Source organism: Rhineura floridana, chromosome 11 (genome assembly GCF_030035675.1).
Source record: "Rhineura floridana isolate rRhiFlo1 chromosome 11, rRhiFlo1.hap2, whole genome shotgun sequence".
Classification (NCBI taxonomy): domain Eukaryota; kingdom Metazoa; phylum Chordata; class Lepidosauria; order Squamata; family Rhineuridae; genus Rhineura; species Rhineura floridana.
Genome location: NC_084490.1, coordinates 39777585 through 39800325, shown reverse-complemented (window position 1 = coordinate 39800325; position 22741 = coordinate 39777585). Strand labels below are relative to the sequence as shown.

The window sequence follows — 22741 nt, the reverse complement described above, 5'->3', positions numbered from 1 at the left end:
TATTTTCCCTTGGGCTCCCATAACATCTCTTCCCAGTATTACTGGTTCTTGTTGCTGGGCATTAATGCCTACTTTATATCTGCCCTCTCAGCCTCTCCACGCCATTTTCACCAGGGCCACAGGCAAGCTTTCTGGTTGACCCCTCACTCCTTGGATATTCACCGTTTCCTGAGGTAATATTTCCTCAGATTTTATTAAATCTGGCCTCAGTAACGTCTGAGCGGCACCAGTGTCAAGCAATGCCCAATAATTTGCCCCTTGTACACTCACTTCCTCTCTCAAACTTGAATCAAGGTCTGTTACTTCTGTCCAGTTTATCTGGCAGAACTGAACCTTTTTTTGTGGTTAAATCTTTTGGTTCTATTTTTACTGCCCTTGCCTGAGCAGGATTACTAATGGGGTTGGCAACCTCACATTGAAAACGTAGGTGGCCCGGTCTACCACATTTGTAGCATAATTTCTCCTCTGTTTTAGGGTACACAGATCCACTCTGGGGTGTCCTGTGCGCTTCAGATTTTATTGGAGGACTCACTCGCTGTGGTACCACATCCTTTCTGCCAGCATTATATGGTCTGGGTTTAAACTCTCTTGATGTTTTCCCCACCCAGCCAGTTCTATTAGAGGCAAAGTGATCCGCCATCTCGGCGGCCTCCTGCACCGATGTAGGGGAATGGTCTTTGACCAGGAGCCTTATTTCTGGTGGTAACTGATGGTATAATTGATCCAGTATCATGAGGCTTTTCACCTCTTCCACTGACTGAGCTTTGGCACTACTCATCCACTTTCCAAATATATCCATCAATTTTGCTCACAGTTCCACAAAGACCTCCCTGCTTGGATCTGACAGTTTCTGAAAAGCTTTCTAAAATAGTCAGGTCCCAGTCTGAATCTTTTGTAGACTGCCTCTTTAAACTCAGCATAGGTGACGGGCTTGTCTGAGGGAAAATATTGGTATACCTCAGCCAATTCCCCTTTAATCAGGTTTGATAAATACTGCATGTACTTATCTTCAGGTAGCCCCCACAAGTGAGCTGCCTTTTCAAAGGTTGTGAGATAAATTTGAGGATCTTGACCAGGCTCATAGACAGCAAAGTCCTTTGGAATAATTTTTATTTTTGCTCCATCTCTGTCTTTCCTTGTCTCATCAGAATGAAACTTCTCTCTTTCAAATTTTAACTTTTCTACCTGTAATTCCGCATCCACTCTCATTCTCTCAAATTCCAACTCCCTCTGTTTTTCCTTCTCTGCACCTTCCATCCTCAATCTCTCAGTTTCCATCTTCAACTTCTCAATTTCTAACTCTCGCTGTTTATCTTTCCCATCAGCTTCCATCCTCAATCTCTCAGCTTCCAACTCCCTCTGCTTGTCTTTTTCCTCAGTCTCCCTCCTCAACTTCTCTCTCAAATACTCTATATAAGCGGGATTGCTTAAGTATCCTTCTGGGATCTCTTCCCTGACAGGTTGTTTTTGCTGGGCAGTTGCAAATCCTATAAGTGCTACCCTCAATTCAACTACCCCTTTACCCTCGTGAGGTAAATTGAATGTTATGCACTTCTCCACCAGCTCCTCTCTTTTCATTTTTATGTATTCAGCCATGGTGTTTGAGTTCACTCACTCTTTGCCACACACTCTTTGCCAGTCACTCTCACAAATAATCTTGTTTTGCTATTTCTGTTTGGCACACCACTGTTAGGGATTCTCCAGTATTCGTATCTCACTGCTACAGCCAACACCTGTGACGTAGTCTCCTTTGTCACCACGTGTCTTTGGGACTCTCTTTGGTTCGTATCTGGATTCTCTGTTGTTCGTATCCCACCGCTACTGCCACCACCTGTGACGCCCTTCCCTGGCTCTCCCTGTCAGGTTCCTACCTGCTCGTGGTTACTGCCTGTCTCTAGGCACCACCAGGGACTCCACCAGTCCGGACTGTCCTTTCTTATGGTTTCTCTCCCCGCTCTAGCACAGATCTCAACAGATCCCCCTGCTAGGCAGCACCACCAGTCACGTCCTATAACCAGTAGTCCCAGAGACTCTGCCTGAGTCTCTCTATCTGGTTACCTCTGTGACTGAGTGCTAAAGCTGTCCCAATCCCTTTGATTTACTCAGACTGCTTGTGGTGTTATTCTCTTCACCGCTGCCACCATTTGTTTCCCTTCAGCCTTGGTATTTACCTTACCCTCCCTTCTGGTCTGTGAAACCCCAGCCAAGGATCAGGCCTTTGGTAAACCAAATAAGTATTTTATTATATAACAGAGATAACAAGATTTCTTTAAAAGGCACTTAAGCATATGGTTACATCTATTCCTGAGGTACTGGTCTTAGTATTAATCCGAACTCCACCTTCTCCTCACAATCTCCTCTCAAAACCCACCAAAACAACCCTCTCAAGTCCACCAACGTCCACCAACGTCCACACCACATCCACCCAGATTTACCTGACATTCTTCCTTTTATACTGTCAGCCATTTTAAACATTCAGCCAATCATCCAGCATTCTACTGCCCATTCACTCCCCCTCCTCTTTCACTCCACTTACCATGTATCTTCTAAACAAACAGCACTTACCCTATTTACACTAATACAGGATTATCACAGTCCACTAGGGCGAGTGGGGTGCTGCCCCATCAATCACAGTCTACCATCAAACAGTCTCCACCTGCTTGCCTTCTTCCTTCCAACCATTCAGGGGGTGGCTCTGCATGTCATTGGCTCTGGCTCCACCTACTGTTGGTCTCCCTGCCTCCTGCCCTACCAGTCCCAATGGGCACTAGCCACCAGTGTGTACAGGTGTTATTTTAGAGTAAAAGCAGAGCTTGGAAAAGTTACTTTTTTGAACTACAACTCCCATCAGCCCAATCCAGTGGCCATGCTGGGTGGGGCTGATGGGAGTTGTAGTTCAAAAAAAGTAACTTTTCCAAGCTCTGAGTAAAAGTCAGGGAAGCAAAACTTGGTCCTCTGCAAGAAAGTCCACATCCATTCGTATGCATGTATGAACCCATTAGTCATTCTTCTCTCCCAACCCCACCCCTTTTAGTTTTGCTGACTCCTTTGTCTTTAGCACCTTTCCTCCCACATAAGGCATCTGGAGTGAACAGAAATAGAGATGGTTCTGATGTAGATGTTGTAAGGCAGGTTAGCTCTCCTGTAGCCCATTTCTTTCCATCACTCCTTCCTTTTACATGGGATCACTGTAACAGTCACATCATTCTTTCTCCTCCTTCCTCCGTGTCTCTAAGGCTGGGCACGTTGACTCACAATGAGCCTCTCTTGTTTCCTTTTTTGCAAGACCTTGAAGGTGTTTTGGGTAGGAATTTCATCAGAGGGGAAAAAGAAAGGATTGCAGGTGGTGTGACGATTCTTTCATTCAAATCTCTTTTCCTACAGGTGGTTTGACAAATCCTTCAATCTGATTGTGTACCGCAATGGGAAGTCCGGTGTCAATGCGGAACACTCATGGGCTGATGCACCCATTGTTGCACATCTCTGGGAGGTAAAGGCCCAGCTGGGTCTTCTAGGATGGGATTGGAGTGGGGTAAAGGACTGGGAGCAAAGACCTCCTGGATTCTCTGGAGATGGACTAAGGGATGGCTGACTCAGAGCAAGAGGGGCAGGAAGGGAGGCAAAATAGCTTGAGCTCTCACCCTGGATGCTCTTCTTCCTCCCCACAGTACACCATTGCCACAGATGTATTTGTGCTGGGGTATGATGCTAATGGGAACTGCAAAGGGGACATGGACTCCAGCATCCCTCCACCTCAAAAATTACAATGGGAGATCCCACCAGAGGTGAGTTTAGGGTTAGGGTGGGGATAAAGAGATATTGGGACAAGGAAAGCTGGGATATGTGAGCTTGGCTGCAGAAAGATGGCACTGGTTCCTGTGAGTGCCTAAGTGCCACTGGGAAAGTGCCAGAGTGCACAGACATGGTTAAGAGATGCTGAGGAGAGATGGACTGCTGTTTCGTATTCCTGATGTAGCATGTGACAGGTACATACAGACACAACTCTGAACAGAATTCACCCCCATCTCTTCTACTGGTGAGGTGAGCACAGCTTTTTCTCACCTTTCCTATCTCTGTAGTGCTGGCTGTGCAGAGCACTGATTGGCTGGTGGCCAATTTTACAGAATGTTAACTGATTGACAGCTGTATTCCCTCCTCCCCTCTGCTCCCAGAGCAGTTTTCAATGTTTCACCAACTGATTGTGCTTTTAGAAATTAAAAAGCATCACTGGAACAGATGTGCATTTATCCATTCACCAGAAGACTGGAGATGGGCAAATGTGGTCCCTGTCTTCAAAAGGTGGGGAAGAGTGGGTCCAGGAAAATAAACACCTGTCCTTCTTTATGTCAATGCTGGGCAAAGGTCTAGAACAGATTATTAAGTAGTTCAGTTTGTGAGCATTCTAAAAAAGAATGACTTGATTATTGAGAACCAGTATTCATTTGTAAAGAATAAATCATGCAAGATCAACCATATCTCCTTTTTTTGATAGACATGTTAGTTGGATAGATTATGGGAATGCTGTGGACATAGTATATCTTGGTTTCAGCAAAGCCAAGTCTCTGTTACATGGTGATTGAACAACTGTAGCCAGTGAACACTAATTAATGGCTCTATATCAGCCTGGAGGAAGATCTTGAAGATCTTGTTCTTGGCCCTGTGCTGTTCAGTGTTTTTATAAATGACTTGGATGAGGCCATAAATGAGATATATATCAAATCTTTAGACAACACAAAGTTGGGAAGGATAGCTAACGCCATGGAAGTGAGACTCAAGATTCAAAATGATCTTGATAGGCCAGAACACTAAATTGAAACCAAGAAGATGAATTCAACAGAGTCCCACATTTAGGTACAAAAAAGATTAAAAGGCACACGTATAGAATGTGGGAGACCTGATTTGGCAGCAGTTAAAGTGAAACACTAGATCTTTTTCACACGATCACAGACTGAGCATGAGCCAGCTGATATATAAGCAAATGCAATCTTAGGCTGTATTAACAGAAGCACAGTGCCATAATGCAAGAAGCTACAGTTTCACTGTATCTGAACTAGTTGAAGTGCATCTGGAGTACTGTGTCCAGTTTTGAGTGCCACCTTTTAAGAAGGACATTGACGAGCTGGAGCATGTTCTAAGGAGGACAGCCCAGAAGCTGAAGGTGGTCCTGAAGTCTGGTAATTAAGTCCTGTGAGGAGTGGTTGAAAGAGCTAGATATATTTAGCCTGGAGAAGAGAAGATGAAGGAAAGACATTGAGAGTGGTCTTTTTAAAAATCTCAAGGGCTGTCACACAGAAAATGGAGCAGAATGGTTTCTAAAGAGGAGGATGAGAACCAAGGGGTGAAATTGCAGGGAAGCAGATTTTGGCTAAATATTAGGAAGGACTTCCTAACTGCAAGAACTGTTTGACAGTAGAAGAAGCTGCCTCAGGAGGTGGTGGGCTGGACAGCCATATGTCAGGGATGCTGCCATTTCATCCTGCATTGCAGATTCTGCATTGAGCAGGGAGTGGGACTCCCTTGGGACCTGGTAATCTCCAAGGTCCCTTCCAGCTCAATGGTCATTTGATTCATCTGACATCTGATTCATATATTTTAAGAGCACAAACAAGCCTTCTGCACAACACTGAGAAACTGCTCCAGAGTAGTGGTGAGGAGGGGTTCTAGCTGGCCTTTAATCAGCAGTGTACAAACCAGCACTGCTACAAAACTCTCAGTTTTCAGTCCTGGAGAGGAATAAATTGTCTTTCAGGAATGCAGTGAGTATGCTCCCGGAGCACTCTAGCAATATCTTGCTTATGACTAGCCAATGAGGGCCATAACTGAGTGGGAGTTTCAGTGAAGGTGTCCACTACAAATCAAGATGTCTTCATTCAAATCTTGCCTCTGCCATGAAATCATGAGGTTGTCTTAGTCAAGAAGTGGGGTGCCTATGTCCTTCCAGATGTTATTGTACTCCAATCCCCATCAGCCCCAGACAGCATAGCCAATGTCCAGGGATGAAAGGAGCTGTAGTCCAGCAACATCTGGAGAGCCACAGGCTCCCTGCCCCTGCCTTATATCTCTTTCCTTCGTTTCCTCTCTCCAATCTGAAACATGTGGATAATGATATTGACCTAGTTCACAGGATTGTTGTTTGGATTACAAGGTAAAGTATGTGAAGCTTTTTGATAAACAGTATAAAGTGTCACAGCCATGCTATTTTTAAAAATTATTCTGATGATCTTTTAATCTTTTAGCCCTTAAGCTGTCCGGAGAACTTGAAAAGTTAAAATAACAACAAGAATCGAAACAACAATTATAATAACACAACAGATAAAAATGCAACAGCTTAAAAAAACCAGCTAAAAGTTGTTAAAGGCCTGGGAAGATAAAAAGGGTATTGTCAGGTGCAAAAAAAAGTCATTTGTAAGTGCCAGGTTAGACCTCCTTGGAGATGCATTACAAAGGCCATGGTGCCACAAACAAAAAGTCCTTTTCCTGGTTGCCACCCTCCGAATTCCAGTTTTTTTGAGGGGGGGGGAACAAGGGCCTCTGAAGATGATCTTACTGTAAGGGCAGTTTGGTATGGGAGCAGGTGGTCCTTTGGGTTCCCAAGTCACAAGCTTGCACAGCTTTTAAAAGTAAGCAAGAATTGTGTTTGGAAGTGGTCTGGCAGCAACTGAAGCTCCTGGAGAACTGGTGAGATAAAACAGCCCGATTCCAGCATTTTGACCTTGCTGAAATCTCAGAGTAGTCTTCAAAGGCAGCCCCATGTATAATGCATAGTCTGGAGGTTACCAGGCCACAGATAATGACAGCCAGGCATTCTGTGTCCTGGAGGACTGCAGCTAACTGCCCAATGCCACAGATGTCACTTGGGCCTCAGGTGACAGAGCTGGATCAAGGAACACATCCAGACTGTATCAAGGAACACATCCAGACTGTAGACTGATTCTCAAGAGCAGGGGTGAGGAACCTCAGGCCTGTGGGCCAAATGTGGCTCTCCAGGCCCCTCCATCTGGCCCTCTGGACTCTTCGCAGGCCGCACCCTCTCTACCCAGGTCACACCTCTCACAGGCCGTGCCCCACACCCTCCTCCTTTTGCCTGGCTAGAAGACATCCTTGAACTCTCACAATGCCTCTTGCTTGCCTGGATGGAGGATAGTGAGGGGTGTGTAAAAACTGGCCTCCTGTGCAAAGGTAACATGTACATTTGTTGGTTTGCCCATTACTGCCTCTAGCCCTGCCCACCACTGGCATGTGGCCCTTGGAAGGTTGTCTAGAAGGAAATGTGGCCCTTGGGCTGAAAAAAGGTTTCCCACTCCTGCTTTAGAGCGAGAGCAAATCCATCTGGAATGGGTACTTCTCACCAGGCAGATGAACCCTGACTGTTGATTATTAACTTTCCCTGCTGTCTGCTCTGTGCCCTCATTGCCTCTTGTTTTCCTTTGCCCAACAGTGCCAACAGATAATCCTGCAGTCTTTAACTGTGGCCCTGGATCTGGCCAACGATGTTGACTTCCACACCTTCCCCTTCAAGGACTTTGGCAAAGGTCTCATCAAGAAATGCCGCACCAGTCCAGACAGCTTCATCCAGCTGTCCCTTCAACTGGCGCACTTTCGGGTATGTCGCTTGATGGGAGAATGGTATTGGCAGGCAGGCAAGCAGGCAGAGTCTGATGAAGGTTGGTTGAGGCCCTGGGGTTGGCTGGCCCCAAAAGTATGACAACCACTAGCCAGGTGCATTGGGGTGTGTGGGGGGGAAGACTCTTCTTCCCAGGCCAGATTGACTAGTAACTCTGGGAAGGTTTGTTTGTTTTCCAGTAGAAACCAAGTGGATGTTCTTATTATTTAACAACCTTTCAGTGGAGAATCTGTTAACGCTCTGTTATCTGAATGTTCTATGGGTGGGATGGTTTGGGTTCTGTGATTCTGCCATGACAACTGGGTTCCCTCTGGATAATGTGTTTCTACTATCATGTGACAGCTGCATTATAGCTCAGCTATGGAATGGGTCTTACATGCGCGCGTGCACGCACACGCACCGCAACCCCAAATTTAGAGACAACCTGTACTCTATACTCAGGGCTGGCACCAGGCATGAATGGGCCCGTGGGCACCAGCCTGCCCTGGGCGTGTGGCTCCTGCCTGTTCCACGTACCTGCTTGTTCCAGGGCTGCCATCAGCCAAGATGGCTGTGGAGGCTTCTCTAAGGGGCTGATGCTACATGCACTCATGCACTCATATGCCTGCCATCAGCCAAGATGGCAGTAGGGGCATTAGCCCCTTAGAGAAGCCTCCGACACCATCTTTGTTGATGGCAGCCCTGTGAATGCAGCAGCGAAGACAGGAGAGAGGTAGGTGGAGTGAGTGAATGGGCAGGCAGCCTGGAAGCTCCCTCCCTGTGATCTGCAGCAAGGGAGCACTACTCCCCCACCCTAATGAGGTGCCCTTCAAGTACCCCTCTGGGCTGCAGGGGCCCTCGGCCAGGGCCCGACCTGGCTGCCCTTTGGCGCTGGCCCTGTCTATATTCAGCTAAGCATTCCTGTCTTCCTGACCAGAATTTCCTCCTCCTCCTCTTTTAGGACAAGAATAAGTTCTGCCTTACTTACGAGGCATCCATGACCCGTCTCTTTCGGGAGGGCCGCACAGAAACAGTCCGTTCCTGCAGCATTGAGTCCTGCAACTTCGTCAAGGCCATGATGGATCCCACTCAGAACGTGAGTCCTGAAATGCAACGGGTTTGGCAAGAAGGCAGTGGAATCAGGTCTAAAATGTAATGGATGTTAATAACGATTCCTCATGCTGGAATGCACTAAGCACAGTGCTTAGATCTGCATGAATGAGCTGCACTTCAGTGTTTTAAAAAAACTCCATTTCTCCTCTTTGCCTCTTTTTTTCCTTGCAGAATTATCTTTATACTTTAAGGTTTTGGATCAGGGGTTTACATAGGAGACCACAGCATGAAGATTGGGAGCTAGTAAAAGTCCCACCTCTCCCACACATGTGGCACCATGTCAGATGGCTTCTGTTTTCCAACTGCCAATTCCATGTCCATGAGGATTAGAAACTTGCTATTAAGGTGTATGAGGTGGGGAGGGGAATGAACTGACATTCTCAAGATTTGGACCAATACCACCAGATTAGAATTCACGCTCTGCTAGCCATCCAAATTCCTAGTCTCCTTCCTACAGAATAGATAGGGAGGAGGAAGTAGTGTTTGCTTGTTTACACCATTTTTATGTTGCCTCATAACAAAAACGTTCTGTGGGTAGCTTGCAACATGATAAAAAGAGATTAAAAATACAACAGACATCACAATAAAATAATAAAATACAATGAAGTAAAGAATAAAAGCTAGGTGACATGGATTTACTATTGAATTTAAAAAGGCTAAGATGGAAATAAAAAGGCACTGCTGCCTGGCACTGATATGACAGTAAAAGAGGCACCTGGAGAGGCTCTCTGGGAAAGGCATTTTCCAATTGGGGTGCCATCGCTGAAAAGGCCCTCTTCCCCAGTAGCTACCCATTGCCCCTCATCTGGAAGGGGCAAGAAGAGAAAGGCCTCTTAAGGAGATACCGTAGTCTAGATAAGCACACATGGGGAGAGGCGATCCTTCTGGTCAATTTGGAACCAGGAATCAGCAGAGTCTAGAAAATGCGGCAGGTGCAGCAAACTCTTTTCTATTCATTTCAATCCGCTGTTCATCCCAGGGTGGCACAAGGCTGCATCTGTTTCGTGTGGCAGCCGAAAAACACCAGAAACTTTACCGGCAGGCGATGACAGGTGCTGGCATTGACAGGCATCTCTTCTGCCTGTATGTTGTATCCAAATATCTCGGCCTGGACTCCCCCTTCCTGCGTGAGGTAAGTGTTGGTGGGTCAGGGAGGGGTGTGGTAGGGTATGTGTATGTGTAAGTAAGGCTAGTAACCCTAAGAGAAATGTAAGAGTTGTCCATTGCTCCTTTATTCCCAGGGTGTATTTTGTACCAATCAGGAGTGTGAAAATCTCCACCTCTCTCCCACCTTGCATGTTCCTTGCCCAATCCAGGCAAAGCAGGAAGTTGTGTTCACCATACTGTTGATTGGGAAGGCCTTGTTTATTAACAAAAATACTGCCCTTTCATGAGCTTTTTGCAGGCTCTGGCTCCATCTCCCAGGAGTTTAAAACAAGCCATAGCTGCCATTTGCTCTGTCTTTTGACTTCCTTGCTCAAGGTGGAGCGCTGCCAGCCTTGGTCATTTTCTGTTAGTCATCCTCATTATTTTTCTGTGTTGCGCATCGGTCAGTATTGAATTTTGTTGTCAATAAGGACTGAGTAGTGCATGCTGAAGTTGTTGTTTGGGTAGGTCATGGTATTGCTTTTTAAGATATTGTAAAGATTTTTTTTAAAAGCTGTTTTATTTTTAAGACGCTTCTAAGCTGCTTGTTTTTGAGGTGTTCTAAGGTGTTTTTAGCATTCCCTGCTAATTGAACATCCAGCAATCTGGGGATATGTTGACCAATTCAGATTGTTTAAATTGGGTGGATTCATTTAAGTCCACCAGAGAGTTTAGGAACCCCTGGAGGAGTGGGGATGTGAAGAACCCTAGGGAATCTAACGCAGGGATGACCAGTGTGGTGTCTCTGCACACATGTACCCACAGTGGCCTTCCCTGATGCCTTCAGGGTCCTCTGTTCTGCCCTTCTCCCTGCTGGACTCAGCTTTGAAAGGAAGCATTCTGTTGCAGCCAATAGAACAGTGTGTATGTATGTGTGGGGCACACAACTTTCTGTGTTTCGCAAATGTGCCCTTGGGCCCACAAAGATTGGCAGCTCCTGATTTAGAGTCAAGTGAGGGTAGGCAGGTGCATAAGAGTTTGGAAGCAAAAAATCTTCACCCTGAAGTCATAAACTCTCATTGAAGAAATATCTGGGCAAAACTGGGTGTTATCTGGGTGAATGTATGCTCCAACCCTACATTTGCTGAGATATAAGGGTATGGCTGCAGGTGAAAGGGAGTACTGTGTGGTGAAACCACTTCTATCCACAGATTCTCTCCTAAAAATCCTCCTGTCCCTACCCTAGGTCAGTTCCACCCCATCCACCAGCCAGGCTTATTTCTCAACTTGGCTAGGAATATTTGTTTTAAAAAAGGATCTGTGGGAGTGGTGTTTACTGAGGAGAACTAGAGGGCAGGGGAAGAGTTAATCCCATGTTCTTCTCACCAGTTTCCCCACGTCAGCAGCTCTTATGCAAGCAGAGAGCTGTACCTCATGGTGCATGTAAGGTTGGGCCTGCTTTGGCTGCAGAATTGTACATGTTTTCTGAGCAAAACACACACCTGCCTCAGAGAGGTGAGGCCTTTGCCTCAGAGGTGGCTTACTAGATAGCAGCAGGAAAACAGAGCTTGTCATCCCAGTGGATAGGAGGGATCCTCCGTAACGGTTGCTGGGAGCCAAGGTGCAACCACTGTTTTTCCTGGAACTTTGAGGGCTAGAAGCTTGCTTTTTTTTTAAGGAAAGCTGGTGTTCCAAGGCAGTTGGGTGTGCTGACATCCAGATTCTAGTTTGTACTGTAAGTGATGTAAAACAAGTAAACCTGTGTTTACCATATATTTGATAGGGAGCAATTCATAAAAGGAATTAAATAATAAATATGAGCAGATTTCCTACATAGAGTGAGCACCCTATAACATTTACCTTCAACTTCTTGTGCAATGCCACATGTTCCCTACCAACATCTGTGTGCTCGGACTCTGTATTGATGCTCCATACGTAAGATCACAACTCTTACGCTGTGCTTTTTTTTAGGGGCAAAAACCTATCCCCAGCACATTTATTACACTTAAGTAGACCTACAGGGTAGGTTTCTTCTGAACACCAAAGACACAAACGTTATCTGAGGTCAAGATATGAGCCCACCATACACTGGAAATCTCATTGGGGTAGAAAATGCACCCCAAAAACCGTGTGATTTTTTCCTCCACAATGGATGACATTAAGCTGAATACATTCTGTATTCACATTAACATGAAGATGGACTAGTATTGCTAATTCTAGGAATGTGCAGGAGAGCTAGTTTGTGCTGAGGAGTCACAGACCAGCATAACATGACCCTAAGGGCAAAGTTTCTGTGGAGAACGGCAAGGGCTGGGGTGGCAGAATTGGAATGGATGTTGGCAGAGCTCCCTCACCATTTGATCCTCACTCCCTTCCTCCTCTTGGTCAGGTGCTGTCTGAGCCATGGCGTCTCTCCACCAGCCAGACTCCTGTTCAGCAGGTGGAGCTATTTGACCTCCTGAACTATCCAGACTATGTTTCTTGTGGGGGTGGATTTGGACCGGTGAGTGAAGCCATGCCTCCTGGGTTCTCTGGAAGATGGACAGCGGAAGCCTAACAACCTCGAGCTGGTGGGAGAGTGGGAGTGGTCTAAGAGCCAGGGCTCCTGTGCTCTCTAGGGGCAGCCCAAAACGTTTGGCTGCCTGAGAGGAAGGGCAAGATGGCATCTCCCCCTCCACATCTATTCCATGTACTGAAACCAGCTGGACTGGGAGCTGAATCTTGCTTCAGCATTGGTGGTGGCTCAGCATCTTTCCACCACACTGAGGGCAGCTGGCTAGCTAGCCTTAGAGAGTGCAGGGTGTGCTGTGTAGCATCTAGAGCTCTTTTTCTCCAATGCCTCCCTGCTGCTGCCTGTCACCCTAGATAGAATCTGGGGCTCTGAGTCTGGTGTGGGAGATGATGGAAGTCTGGGACCAGAGCTTCTGTGTCAGGCTGCTTTATCCCCCTTCTCTATCCACCCTTGGACAGGTGGACGATAATGGCTATGGTGTGTCATACGTAGTTGTCGGCGAAGATCTGATAAACTTCCACGTGTCGTGCAAATTCTCCAGCAAAGAGACGGTGAGTGGGTTGCCAGGAGGGGAGAGTAAGGCATGCTAGGGGAGTAGGACGCCTCGAAGGTTGGGCAGGAGCAGGGCCTGGTACGCATTACAAGCTGTGTTTATAGCCTGGGGTCAGGCAAGATTGCTTAGCAGCTCTGAGGACTCTCTTGCTTTTTCCACTGTTTTCTTGCTTAGCTCATCTGGAGGGTACACCTTGCTCTCTTAGTCCTCAAAGCATAAACGTTTGCTTTAAAAAAAAATAAGCTTGGCTTTGATATATTTCACCCAGTGAGGGAGACTTATAAGTGTGTTAAGCTTCTAGATCTCATGATCTGCCCTGTTCTTTCCCCTACAGGATGCACACCGGTTTGGACTTTACATCCGGAAAGCCATGGTAGATGTGTTGGCCCTGTTCCAGCTGGACAAAAACTCCCCTTCCAGTGGTGGCCAGTGACTGAATAAATGCCAACAGGATTATACAGCTAGCCACCCAGACACACTCTGGGTGTGTTTTTCTGTTCTCTGATCTGCAGGAACGTTTGAAGGGAAGTGGGGGATGCACAGGGCCTGCCTGGGGATTCTTACAAGCACAACGGATATGCAAGATTCTCTTCCGCTCTTGGATTGGGGGGTTTCGACCGACATGCCAGACACAACAGCCCCATAGGGAAATGAACCCTGCCCTGCCAAGCATCTTCCTGTTTTAGGGTGGTCGAGGCCTAATGGGTGCAATGTAGCAAAATCTCCTTGCTTCTTTTAGGGCACTGTGTGGATGGAGGGCTATGGTTCTCTTAGAACAGAAGAGGTTGGATCTTTGGAAATCTGGGTTTTCCTAGGCTCCCATTGTGGGCAGCCCACCATATTTCAAAGTGGTGTTTTCCCTTCACCTTTTTCTCTCCAGCAGCTATGAATCTTTTCCAGCCACTTCAGTCCACAGCAGCTGGGCTGCACTGTCCTTTCTAGCACTTCACAGTTGAAGGATTCTTTTCCCGTGGCCGCCGATGTCACTCTGTTCCCATGAGGCTCTGCGGATGGGATGACGGGTGATGTTTTGAAGGGAACTTAGTTCCCTTACGTCCCTGCTCTCCTTCAGTTCTGGGGAACCAGGAATCCCCACAAATTTAATGCAGGGGGGAAGTGGTCATGATTTACTGCAAGGTTTTGTACTGCGTGAAATGCCTTTTTTGGAGAAATTAAGTGGGTTGAAAGGAAAGGAAGAAGAACAGGTTGGTCTTTCTCTGTTTTGGTTTGCAAGCATCATAGACCTGAATAAAATCACAGGGTGGGAGATCTTACAAAAATCAATAATGTGTGGCCTTTTGTCAGCTGGGGCGCATTGTGTGGTGTGCAGTTGTCAGCTGGGGAGGGCAGGTCATTGTGTGGTGGAGTGAGCCATGAGCAGCTGCAGCTCTGGAAATGCAGATTGTTGCATTTAACATTTTCTGCTTAGGAAGTTACCTTGAACTGAGTCTGACTCAAAAGTCCATCTAGTTCGGCATTGTCTACACTGACTGGCACAGCTTTTCAAGGTTTCAGACAAAGAGTCACTTCCAGCCCTACTTGGAGATGCCAGGGATTAAACCTGGGATCTTTGGCATGCAAAGCAGATGCTCAGCAGCTGAGCTATTTCTGGCAAGTGTGTGTCAGAATGTGCCAGCTTACACCTCCTCCCCCACTCCTTATGTACTGAAAAAACCTGCTAACCATTCCACTTTCCCAATTTTGCAGTTGAAAACTAAGGCATAATTTAAACCTAGGGCCCATTTGCAATGCAAAGTCTGGAACCCTGGAATATGTGAAATGGAATGTTAATGAATACCGTAAGGTCCCAGGCTATGGCCTGAAGGCACATGAGGCCTGCTGAAGCTAAGCAGGGTCAGGTCTGGTCAGTGCCTGGATGGGAGACCGCTCGGGAACCATATGTAAGCCCTCTTAGGTTTCTATCATGAAAAGAATGGCGGTTTATAAATGTAATAAATGTTAATAATAAATAAAGGTAATGGAGCCCATAGCAGGATTTGGGAAGGACAGGATGAGAAAAAAAGGGTACTGTCCCTTTATTATAGTAGAAGAGCATAAAATGGAGGGCTGTGGTTTGATCAGAAGAGTTTGAATCTTAGGAAATCTGGGTTCTCCTAGCAGCAGGTCCACACCATACATTTAAAGAACATTCAATGCACATTTAAAGCATGTGATGTCCTCCAAGCAATCATGAGAAGTGTAGTTTGTTAAGGGTGCTAAGATGTTGTGGCTCTGTGAGGGAAGAACCACTGTTTCTAGGATTCTTTGGGGGAAGTCATGCTTAAATGTGCATTGGATGTGCTTTAAATGTATGGTGTGGGTAGCCCAGGGTATTTAGAAATAGTGTTTTCGATTGTGCATGCTATCTCTTGCAGCTCTAAAGCGAAGCAGTTTACTGACAAGTTCACAGCAAACTAATCCTTCAAGTCTCTGATGTCCACAGTGAAACTACACTTAGGATAGATTCACATGCGTAGGGGCAGCTCTCAAGTAGAAGGTCTGCACAAAGATCTTAACGTGTCCACTGGCTGTTTAGAAAATGGTAGGAAAATCCACTCTGGCAGAGGGGCCTTCTAGTTTCCTGCTGGCTTGATTGCCATCTCTGCATGTGGCTGTTCTCCTGTTTACTGGACAGGTCAGATGCAGAGCTGAGTCTCTTTTGAGACGTATATCCAAAAAAAAAAAATTGGTCCAGGTTTCAACCCCTTTCCCAAACACCATTATGGCGCATCCTGCAGAAAGGACCAAACTATTGTCACATGAAATGTGTTAACTGCAGCCTACTGTGTTCTTTTTTGAAGAGGAAAAGCCACTGCCAGGAGGAGCAAATTATGAATGGAGAAGCAGTGGGTGGAAAGGGCTTATTTAACCCTTTTCCACTCCAAATTCCCCCCAGGTGCCTCGCCTGGTAGTGTTTTAAATGCATGCGTCCTGCACTGGCAATGAGGTAGAGGGCAGAAGCTGCTGCAGATGAGGAGCAGGTAGCAGCAGGTCGAGGAAGATTAAGCATGCACCCCTCGCCTGCCACTTCTCTGCTCTTGATCTGTGGGTTTCCCTTCTCATGACAGATGACAAGATACAGGTGTTTGAATGGCACTGACCTACCGCCCATCCACCACCCTGCAGAGATGAGTTGCAGTCTGCCAGAAGAACTGTATGCCCCAGCACATAAACTCTACAGCTGGTTCCTTAGCTGGCTCCCCCAGCCCTGCCTTAATGGCCATGCCCTGGGACTTGACAGCAGAACAAATCTTTAAAAGGCCACTTTGTTCTCCTCTTGGAGCCTCTCTCTGGTTTCCAAAGGAATGGGATGAGGAATACAGGCCACGGCCATTTCCCTCTTTTATTGGGGGTCGCAATTTAATTCCGAAGGGCAAGAGCTCCGCTTGGTGAGGGTTACCGTCGAAGGGGTGGAGGCTGCTGGGGACTGGGACATACCCTCTTGGGAGACCAGGGACAGCTGTGAGTGGAGGGAGCTCAGCTTGTTCTGGAGATAATCCAGGCTGGTGGCTTTATCCCTGCAAAGGAGGAAGGGGGAGAAAGCATGTGAGAAGGATCCTTCGTCTTGTAGGCCCGCAACCTGCCATTCTGCCACCCTGGATCCCAGGTGATGGGCAGCCTTGCCAGCCACCACTACCTTAGCTTGAGTTGTTCTCTTTCGGTCTCCTCCTGCCCCATCGTTTGTGTTGGCCATTTAACCATACTGTGCACGAGCTGTGGGTGGGTGCTAGTGCAGGGCGCTTGAGCGCTCCCTCTGCTCCTCAGTTAGCCAAGCAGGGAAACAAACCACAGAGTGGCTGGCTTATCATCAGGTCCAAACGGGCACTTGTGGCTTGTTACTCTCTTGACCAGCCACGATCTAAAGTCAAGGTTTGTTCTTGGTATCCCAGTGGTAGTTTATTCGGACAGAAAGAAACCACTGCTTCAGATGGCACATTAAAGCCAGAAGCTCTGTGATTTGTTTCCCTGCTTGACTAACTGAGGAGCAAAGTGGGAGCGCTCGAGCTGCTTGCACAATATGGTTTTTAAAGAAACATACTTTGTGTCAGGCACTGTCTTAGAAGAGGCATACCCCCCCAAAAAAGAAGGAATAGCACTTTTGAGTTTATTTCTATGATCACATCCACACCATACATTTAAAGCATATGGCTTCCCCCAGAGAATCCAGGCAACTGCAGTTTAAGGGTTCTGGGGACTGTAGCTCTGTGAGGAATAAACTACAGCTCCCAGGACTCTTTGGGGGAAGCCCTGCACTTTAAATGTGTGGTGTGGATGTGACCTGTATGGTGCAGAAAACACTGTCTTAAGAAAAACAACAATCAAATGTTTTGTTCACATGCAGATTTAATTGACTATCAATTAAAACTTGTATGGATAATCAACTAAAATGTCTTCAGTCTGCTTATGGCCCTAGTGCATGGATTTACTCCTGGATTCACCATCGTGCTGAAGGCAGGATTTTAAAACAGTTTAGCTCCAGGGTCAAGGAGCACCACAAGTATGTCTCATAGGCCTGTGGCATGTGCACGGCACAACAGGCGCCATCAGTGGTTATGACCTCCAGGCTTACTCACTCTGTGATCTTTGCCCGCTCCAGATAGTTCTTTGCTCTCAGGGCCTCATCCTGGGCCAGACGGACGTTCGAACTCAGTGCATTTGCTCGTGCGCAGGTATCCACAGCTGAGTGTTCCAGATCCTGCATCCCGGCGATCAGAGCAATTGGAGGAGTAAAAAAGAGAGAGAGAAGCAAGGACTACAGAGCCCATCACCCGAACAGGGTGGGGTAAGCCAGCAGGTTAGGGTTATCATGACCAACAACGGCTGTCAATTTGGCAAGCAATATCAGCTTGCAATGCTTTGGCCTCTAGGAGATGCTAATGTGACAGGTATCTACTTAGAAATGGTAAAGAGAGCTCAGCGTGTTGCTTGCTGAGCCTCCACCCCTTTGCATATTTCTTTGCATGCAGAGTTTCTCTGTTGCCTCCTGGTGGCTGTGCAAGTGCAGTATCATAAGGAAGGGGAATGCCAAGCCGGGTTAACGGCAACTGGTGGGAGCAGTAGGGGCACAGGACAGAAGATGGTGCATGGTAGCAGCTGATATTTCAAGGAGGGTGCCAGCCAAGGTAATTTGGAATCAGTGCTGTGGCTGCCAGAGGTTTTCCCCATGCATCCGCTAGAAGCTGCTAGTCTGGCAGCTCTGATAAGGGTCTCCTAGTGGGGCCGGCAGCAGCGGCAGGCACCTGCCTAATTTTTTTAATATTTGTTTATTAAATTTATATCCCACCCTTCCTCCCAGAAGAAGCCCAGAGTGGCAAACAAGCCACAAAACACTAAAAACAGGCCCTGCACATTCCACAGGCCTATGAGACATACTCGTGGTGCTCCCTGACCCTGGAGCGAAACCATCTTTTAAAATATCCTTTTCAAAACATCTTTAAGAGCAGCTTTAAAATTAGGCAATGAATGGGTGGGCAGAAATAACAGAGGCCTCCTCCCAGTTTAGTAGTTACTGTAAAAGGCCCTGTTCTAATGCTGTTGTGGCATCTGACCTGTTGCCCTCTCATTGGGCAGGTACCTGCTTATGTGAAGCACTGACCAGGTGGTTCAGGTTATTTTAAGGAAGACCATGCGGGTGTGCGGCCTTCAAGGGATTAGCGGCATGGTGAGGTGCCCATGGCAACCATGCTGCCAGGAGAATGGGCGATGCAGACCTCAATCACCACCAGTAACGGAATGTGTGGCTGCCAAGAAGGAGCCAAGTGGAATAGCTGTACCCCCCAAAAAATAAAAAGTCGCTAATAAGGACTAAAACCTGGGGATAGGCAAAGCAAAGCTGTTCTTTAAACAGGGGTGACAAACCCACAGGCCCCATCTGGCCCTCTAACTGCTTTCCGTGGCTCTCCTAAGATTTCCTCCCAAATTTGTCATTTTAAAAAAATACCAATTTTTAACAAGTTTTTTTAAAAAAACTTTCTGAACTGTTCCTATGAGTCCTCCACTGTGATGCTATGACATCAAAGTTTTTTGTGGGTCATTTCCCCCCCCAATTATTATTATTACTATTTTTTTTTAAGTTTACATTTTTTATACTGACTGCTCCTTTAGGTTCTCAACTGTGATGCCCAAACACTGACTACTCCCCTGGATCCCGTGTTGTGATTCTGTGATGCCAAAAGTCCCTCAAATTTGTCCTTTTATAAAAATCTAAACATACCCACTTTACACTTTGCCCCCCAGAGGGTTGACCATGGTTGATGTGGCCCTCAACCCCAAAAACATTAGCCACTGCTGTTTTAAATCATGTCTGATAGTGCCTGGGGTTGACTCTTGTCTGAAACGCTAAAGAGCTGCTGCCAATTGGTGTAGACAACACTGAGGTAGATGGAGCAATACTCTGACTCTGTATAAGGCAGCCTCCCATGTTCCTAGTGTGTGTTTAACTTTAAGAAATGAGAAATGGATGGAACAGTTAGCTGGGCTGCTTAGCCTTTATGTAACACATTGAAGTGGTTGTGCATTTATCTTGTCATCATAGCTTAGAATTAGTTGATGTTTACAGCCGCCATGTGAAAGATCTCTGGCTGGAAGAGCAACCTGCTAAATACCGCCTGTTGATCTACAAGGCTAAGCAAGAATGTAAATTGGTGTGTTCCAAATTCAAGCCCTGCAGCCAGGGGTGGCTAACTTGTGGACATCCAGATGTTGCTGAACTACAACTTTCCATCGGCCTGAGCCAGCATGGCCAATGGCCAAGGTTGATGGGATCTGAAGTTCCCCACCTGGAGGACTAGGGGTTAGCACCCCATTACTCTATTCCCCTTCTTCAGTTGAAAGTTTCATTGGCCTGACAGCCGCTGCTTGAGGAGAAACAAAGGTTTTCTGCGTATGACTGTAGAGCAGGCGTGGGGACTACAGCTCCCATCATCCCTGGCCATTGGCCAGGCTTACTGGGGCTGATGGGAGTTGTAGTTCAGCAACATCTCGAGGGCCAAAGGTGTTTGACGCCTGCTGTAGAGGCTACATTTCTCTGTATCGGGCTATCAGAAACCGTATCCTTTTATTCAAGTTCCAGAATAGCACTCCAGATGCAATTGCTGGCATATACTGACAGTACATCCCAGAGAATAAGGGTTTTTTTAAAGTAATTTTAAAAAGTAAAAGGATTTTTACACTGCTCAAGAGGTGTGTTATGAATAGGACAGAACAAAACAAAACAGATGCTTAGGCTCCAATCCTATACACACTTACCTGGAAGTAAGTCCCATTGAACTTAATGGGGCTTACATCTGAATAGACACGTATAGGATTACACTGTTTTGTGAAGAGAGGAAGTAGAAGAAATTTGAGAGTCGGGCATAGGTTAATACTTCAGGGCATTTATATAAAAACACACATCCTACTATAAAGAGACCCCAATTGTGCTTTCCAGAAACCTAAAGCTTGCACATTAAATAAAATGACATCACAAGGAAAGGTAGGCCAGGGGAATTAAATATTTTTTGAAATACCATTCCCCTCCCATTGCGTTTAAATTTAGCCCCCTCACCCCAAATCCTGGATGTTTAAGGGGTGAAGGCTTAATACTTTTCATTTATTTTAATTCTGTCTCTTCCCCCCCCCACACCCGATATCCTTCCTTTAAAATGAGGCCACTATTGTTTCTATGGAAATTGAGGTAAATGAGAAAGAGAGCAAATATGGATGTAGATGAAGAGACAGCCCAGTGCAGGAAAGTCTATAACTATAGGATATGGGAGTGGATCTAGTCTGGGGTAGAACACCTGCTTTGCATGCAGAAGGCCCAAGGTTCAGGCCCTGGGCATCTTCAGTTCAAAGCATCACAGGTAATCTGGAGTGGGAAATAGCTTTACCAGAGACCTTGGAGGGCTGCTGCCAGTCAGAGCAGACAATACTGGGCTTGATGGACCAATGATCTGGCTCAGTATATAAGGCAGCTTCCTACGAGTGTCTCCTCAGCAGAGGTGGGGTCCAAGTCCGGATCTCGGGAGGTATGGGGCCATCTAAGTGGCCCAACATTGGGTGAGGGCCAGAAGAATGCTCTAGCAAGGCTGCACTCTGGAATCTTTTTATTGCAGGGGGGCAGAAGGGTCTGGGGTTGCCGTACTCTGTGCCTCACGGTACCATTATCTTCTTCTGCAAACGCTGGCAGCTGGGGCATGGGCCCGAGGGTAGCGCCCTCTGCTTCAGCTCTTCCAAGACAGGCGCCACAGCATGCTCAACCATCTGTCGCAGCGTCTCCGTGTTCACAAAGCTATAGCTGAGGGCCGGGAGTGGGGTAGGGAGAGAAGAGATGGGCACAATTCACATGGGGATGGCTGTACGATCCTCCCTGCCTCTCTTACCCTGCTCCCTGAAGACTCTCTGCCAGGGCTCATGACTGTTTATCCTCTCTGTCGGGGGGGGGAATGGTCCAAATAACAGCATCAAGGAACAGCCCCCTATCCCAGTTCAGTGCCACAAAGGTGCAGAAACCTGCAGTAGAATTGAGTGGTGCTGATCCCTGTCATGTATAAAAGCACAATTCATCTTGACATAAGAATCATTTTTGCATAGCTTTCATCCAAATCCCATATGAAGAAAGATTTTTGTTTTGTTTTGGAGGGGGAAGGGGAGGCTGGGAAAGGAACACTCTTTGTCTGCAGGAGGAAAGGAAGAGTAGATGGGTGGATGGAGCTAAGATGTGAGAGACAAATGGAAGGACTAGAGCGCAGACTTTATGGTGTTCTCTGCCACAAGATGGCCAGCAAATAAATACAGTTTTAAAGGAGGAATACACAAATTCACCTATGGGCTACTAGTCATGATGACTATATTCTGCCTCTGAATGCAAGTTGATGGGGATCACAAGTGGGGGAGAGCTGTTGCACTCAGGGCCTGTCTGACAGCTTGCCAGAGGCATCTAATTGGCCACTATGGGTAACAGGATGCTGGACTAGATGGGCCTTAAGTCTGATCCAGTAGGGTTATTCCCATCCTTAATTACTGACCAGTAAGCAACGGTGGCTGGTGGCTCCATGTCAGTGGGGCAGTAGAATCAACTCCGGATTTTAGTTTAGTTCAGACTGTCCAAGGTGCTCACGTTCAGACTAAAACCAGAGCAGATTCCACTGCCCCACTGAAATGGCGCCACTGGCCACCACTCCCAGAAAGACATTTGGAGAAAACAACTAGCTGCTTAAGACGTACAGGTTCAATCTCTTCTTAGTACTTCTAAACACTGATACCAGGAGGATGTAGAAGACACTGAGTCTGTTCTGAGGGTTTCGCAGCAGCCAGGTTTAACACACAAAAATGCCCACACAAGCAGGTAACTTGCTCACATAATATTGTCCCTTCTGTGAACTGGCAAATCAAAGTGATTTGCCAGTTCATGGAGAGGAGCTGTGATCCTGAGCATGTTTGCAGCTCTGCCATTACACTGTTTAAATCTATAGAATGCTTGTGCAAGCATTTTTAATTATTTTAATTTTTGGGAGCGTCTGCCAAATGTTCATGCCGCATACAGCCTCCTGTCCTCTCTCCTCACTTATCCCAGACTTGGCCTCCTTATTCCCAAAGCGTGGCCTATATCCCTCTATCCCCTGACCCACGTCCGCCCTTGTACATCTCTGAAACGGGCACCTGGAACATCTGGCACAGCTGCTAGGGTGCCTGTCGGGGGCCTCCAGGGACTTGAGTGTCGAGAGGTGCCGGGACACATCTTCCAGGAGTGGCTTCACTTGCCACAGGCCATCCAGGTCAGAACGGAGCTGGGTGAGGGACACCGACGTCCGCTTGGCCCTGGCGTGGGAACAGAGGTAAAAAGGCAGCTGCTGTAAAGATAACTGTGTGCCTCCACAAATCCCAGGTTCGG

At 46.9% G+C, this 22741-nt stretch overlaps 2 protein-coding genes across 7 annotated transcripts in view; one reads left to right on the top strand and one right to left on the bottom strand.

Annotated features, from left to right (window-relative positions):
- Nucleotides 1–14232, top strand: part of CPT1C (carnitine palmitoyltransferase 1C) — a 57030-nt gene extending 42798 nt beyond the window's left edge. For 5 of the 6 annotated variants that reach the window (XM_061589480.1, XM_061589478.1, XM_061589479.1 and 2 more), the window contains 8 exons: nucleotides 3385–3490; nucleotides 3669–3785; nucleotides 7439–7603; nucleotides 8565–8699; nucleotides 9696–9848; nucleotides 12192–12305; nucleotides 12773–12865; nucleotides 13202–14231. In XM_061589480.1, coding sequence (XP_061445464.1) covers nucleotides 3385–3490; nucleotides 3669–3785; nucleotides 7439–7603; nucleotides 8565–8699; nucleotides 9696–9848; nucleotides 12192–12305; nucleotides 12773–12865; nucleotides 13202–13300 — 982 coding nt within the window. In that variant the 3' untranslated portion in view covers nucleotides 13301–14231. Of the gene's footprint in view, nucleotides 1–3384; nucleotides 3491–3668; nucleotides 3786–7438; nucleotides 7604–8564; nucleotides 8700–9695; nucleotides 9849–12191; nucleotides 12306–12772; nucleotides 12866–13201 lie in introns of all 6 variants that reach the window. The other variant, XM_061589484.1, reaches the window with a different exon arrangement.
- A 1978-nt stretch (nucleotides 14233–16210) lies between these two features.
- TSKS (testis specific serine kinase substrate) overlaps nucleotides 16211–22741 on the bottom strand; it is a 30479-nt gene continuing 23948 nt past the window's right edge. Inside the window, exons 8-11 of the mRNA XM_061589485.1 lie at nucleotides 22426–22668; nucleotides 21010–21139; nucleotides 17442–17563; nucleotides 16211–16385 (exon numbers count right to left, since the gene is read on the bottom strand). Coding sequence (XP_061445469.1) covers nucleotides 16211–16385; nucleotides 17442–17563; nucleotides 21010–21139; nucleotides 22426–22668 — 670 coding nt within the window. The remainder of the gene's footprint in view (nucleotides 16386–17441; nucleotides 17564–21009; nucleotides 21140–22425; nucleotides 22669–22741) is intronic.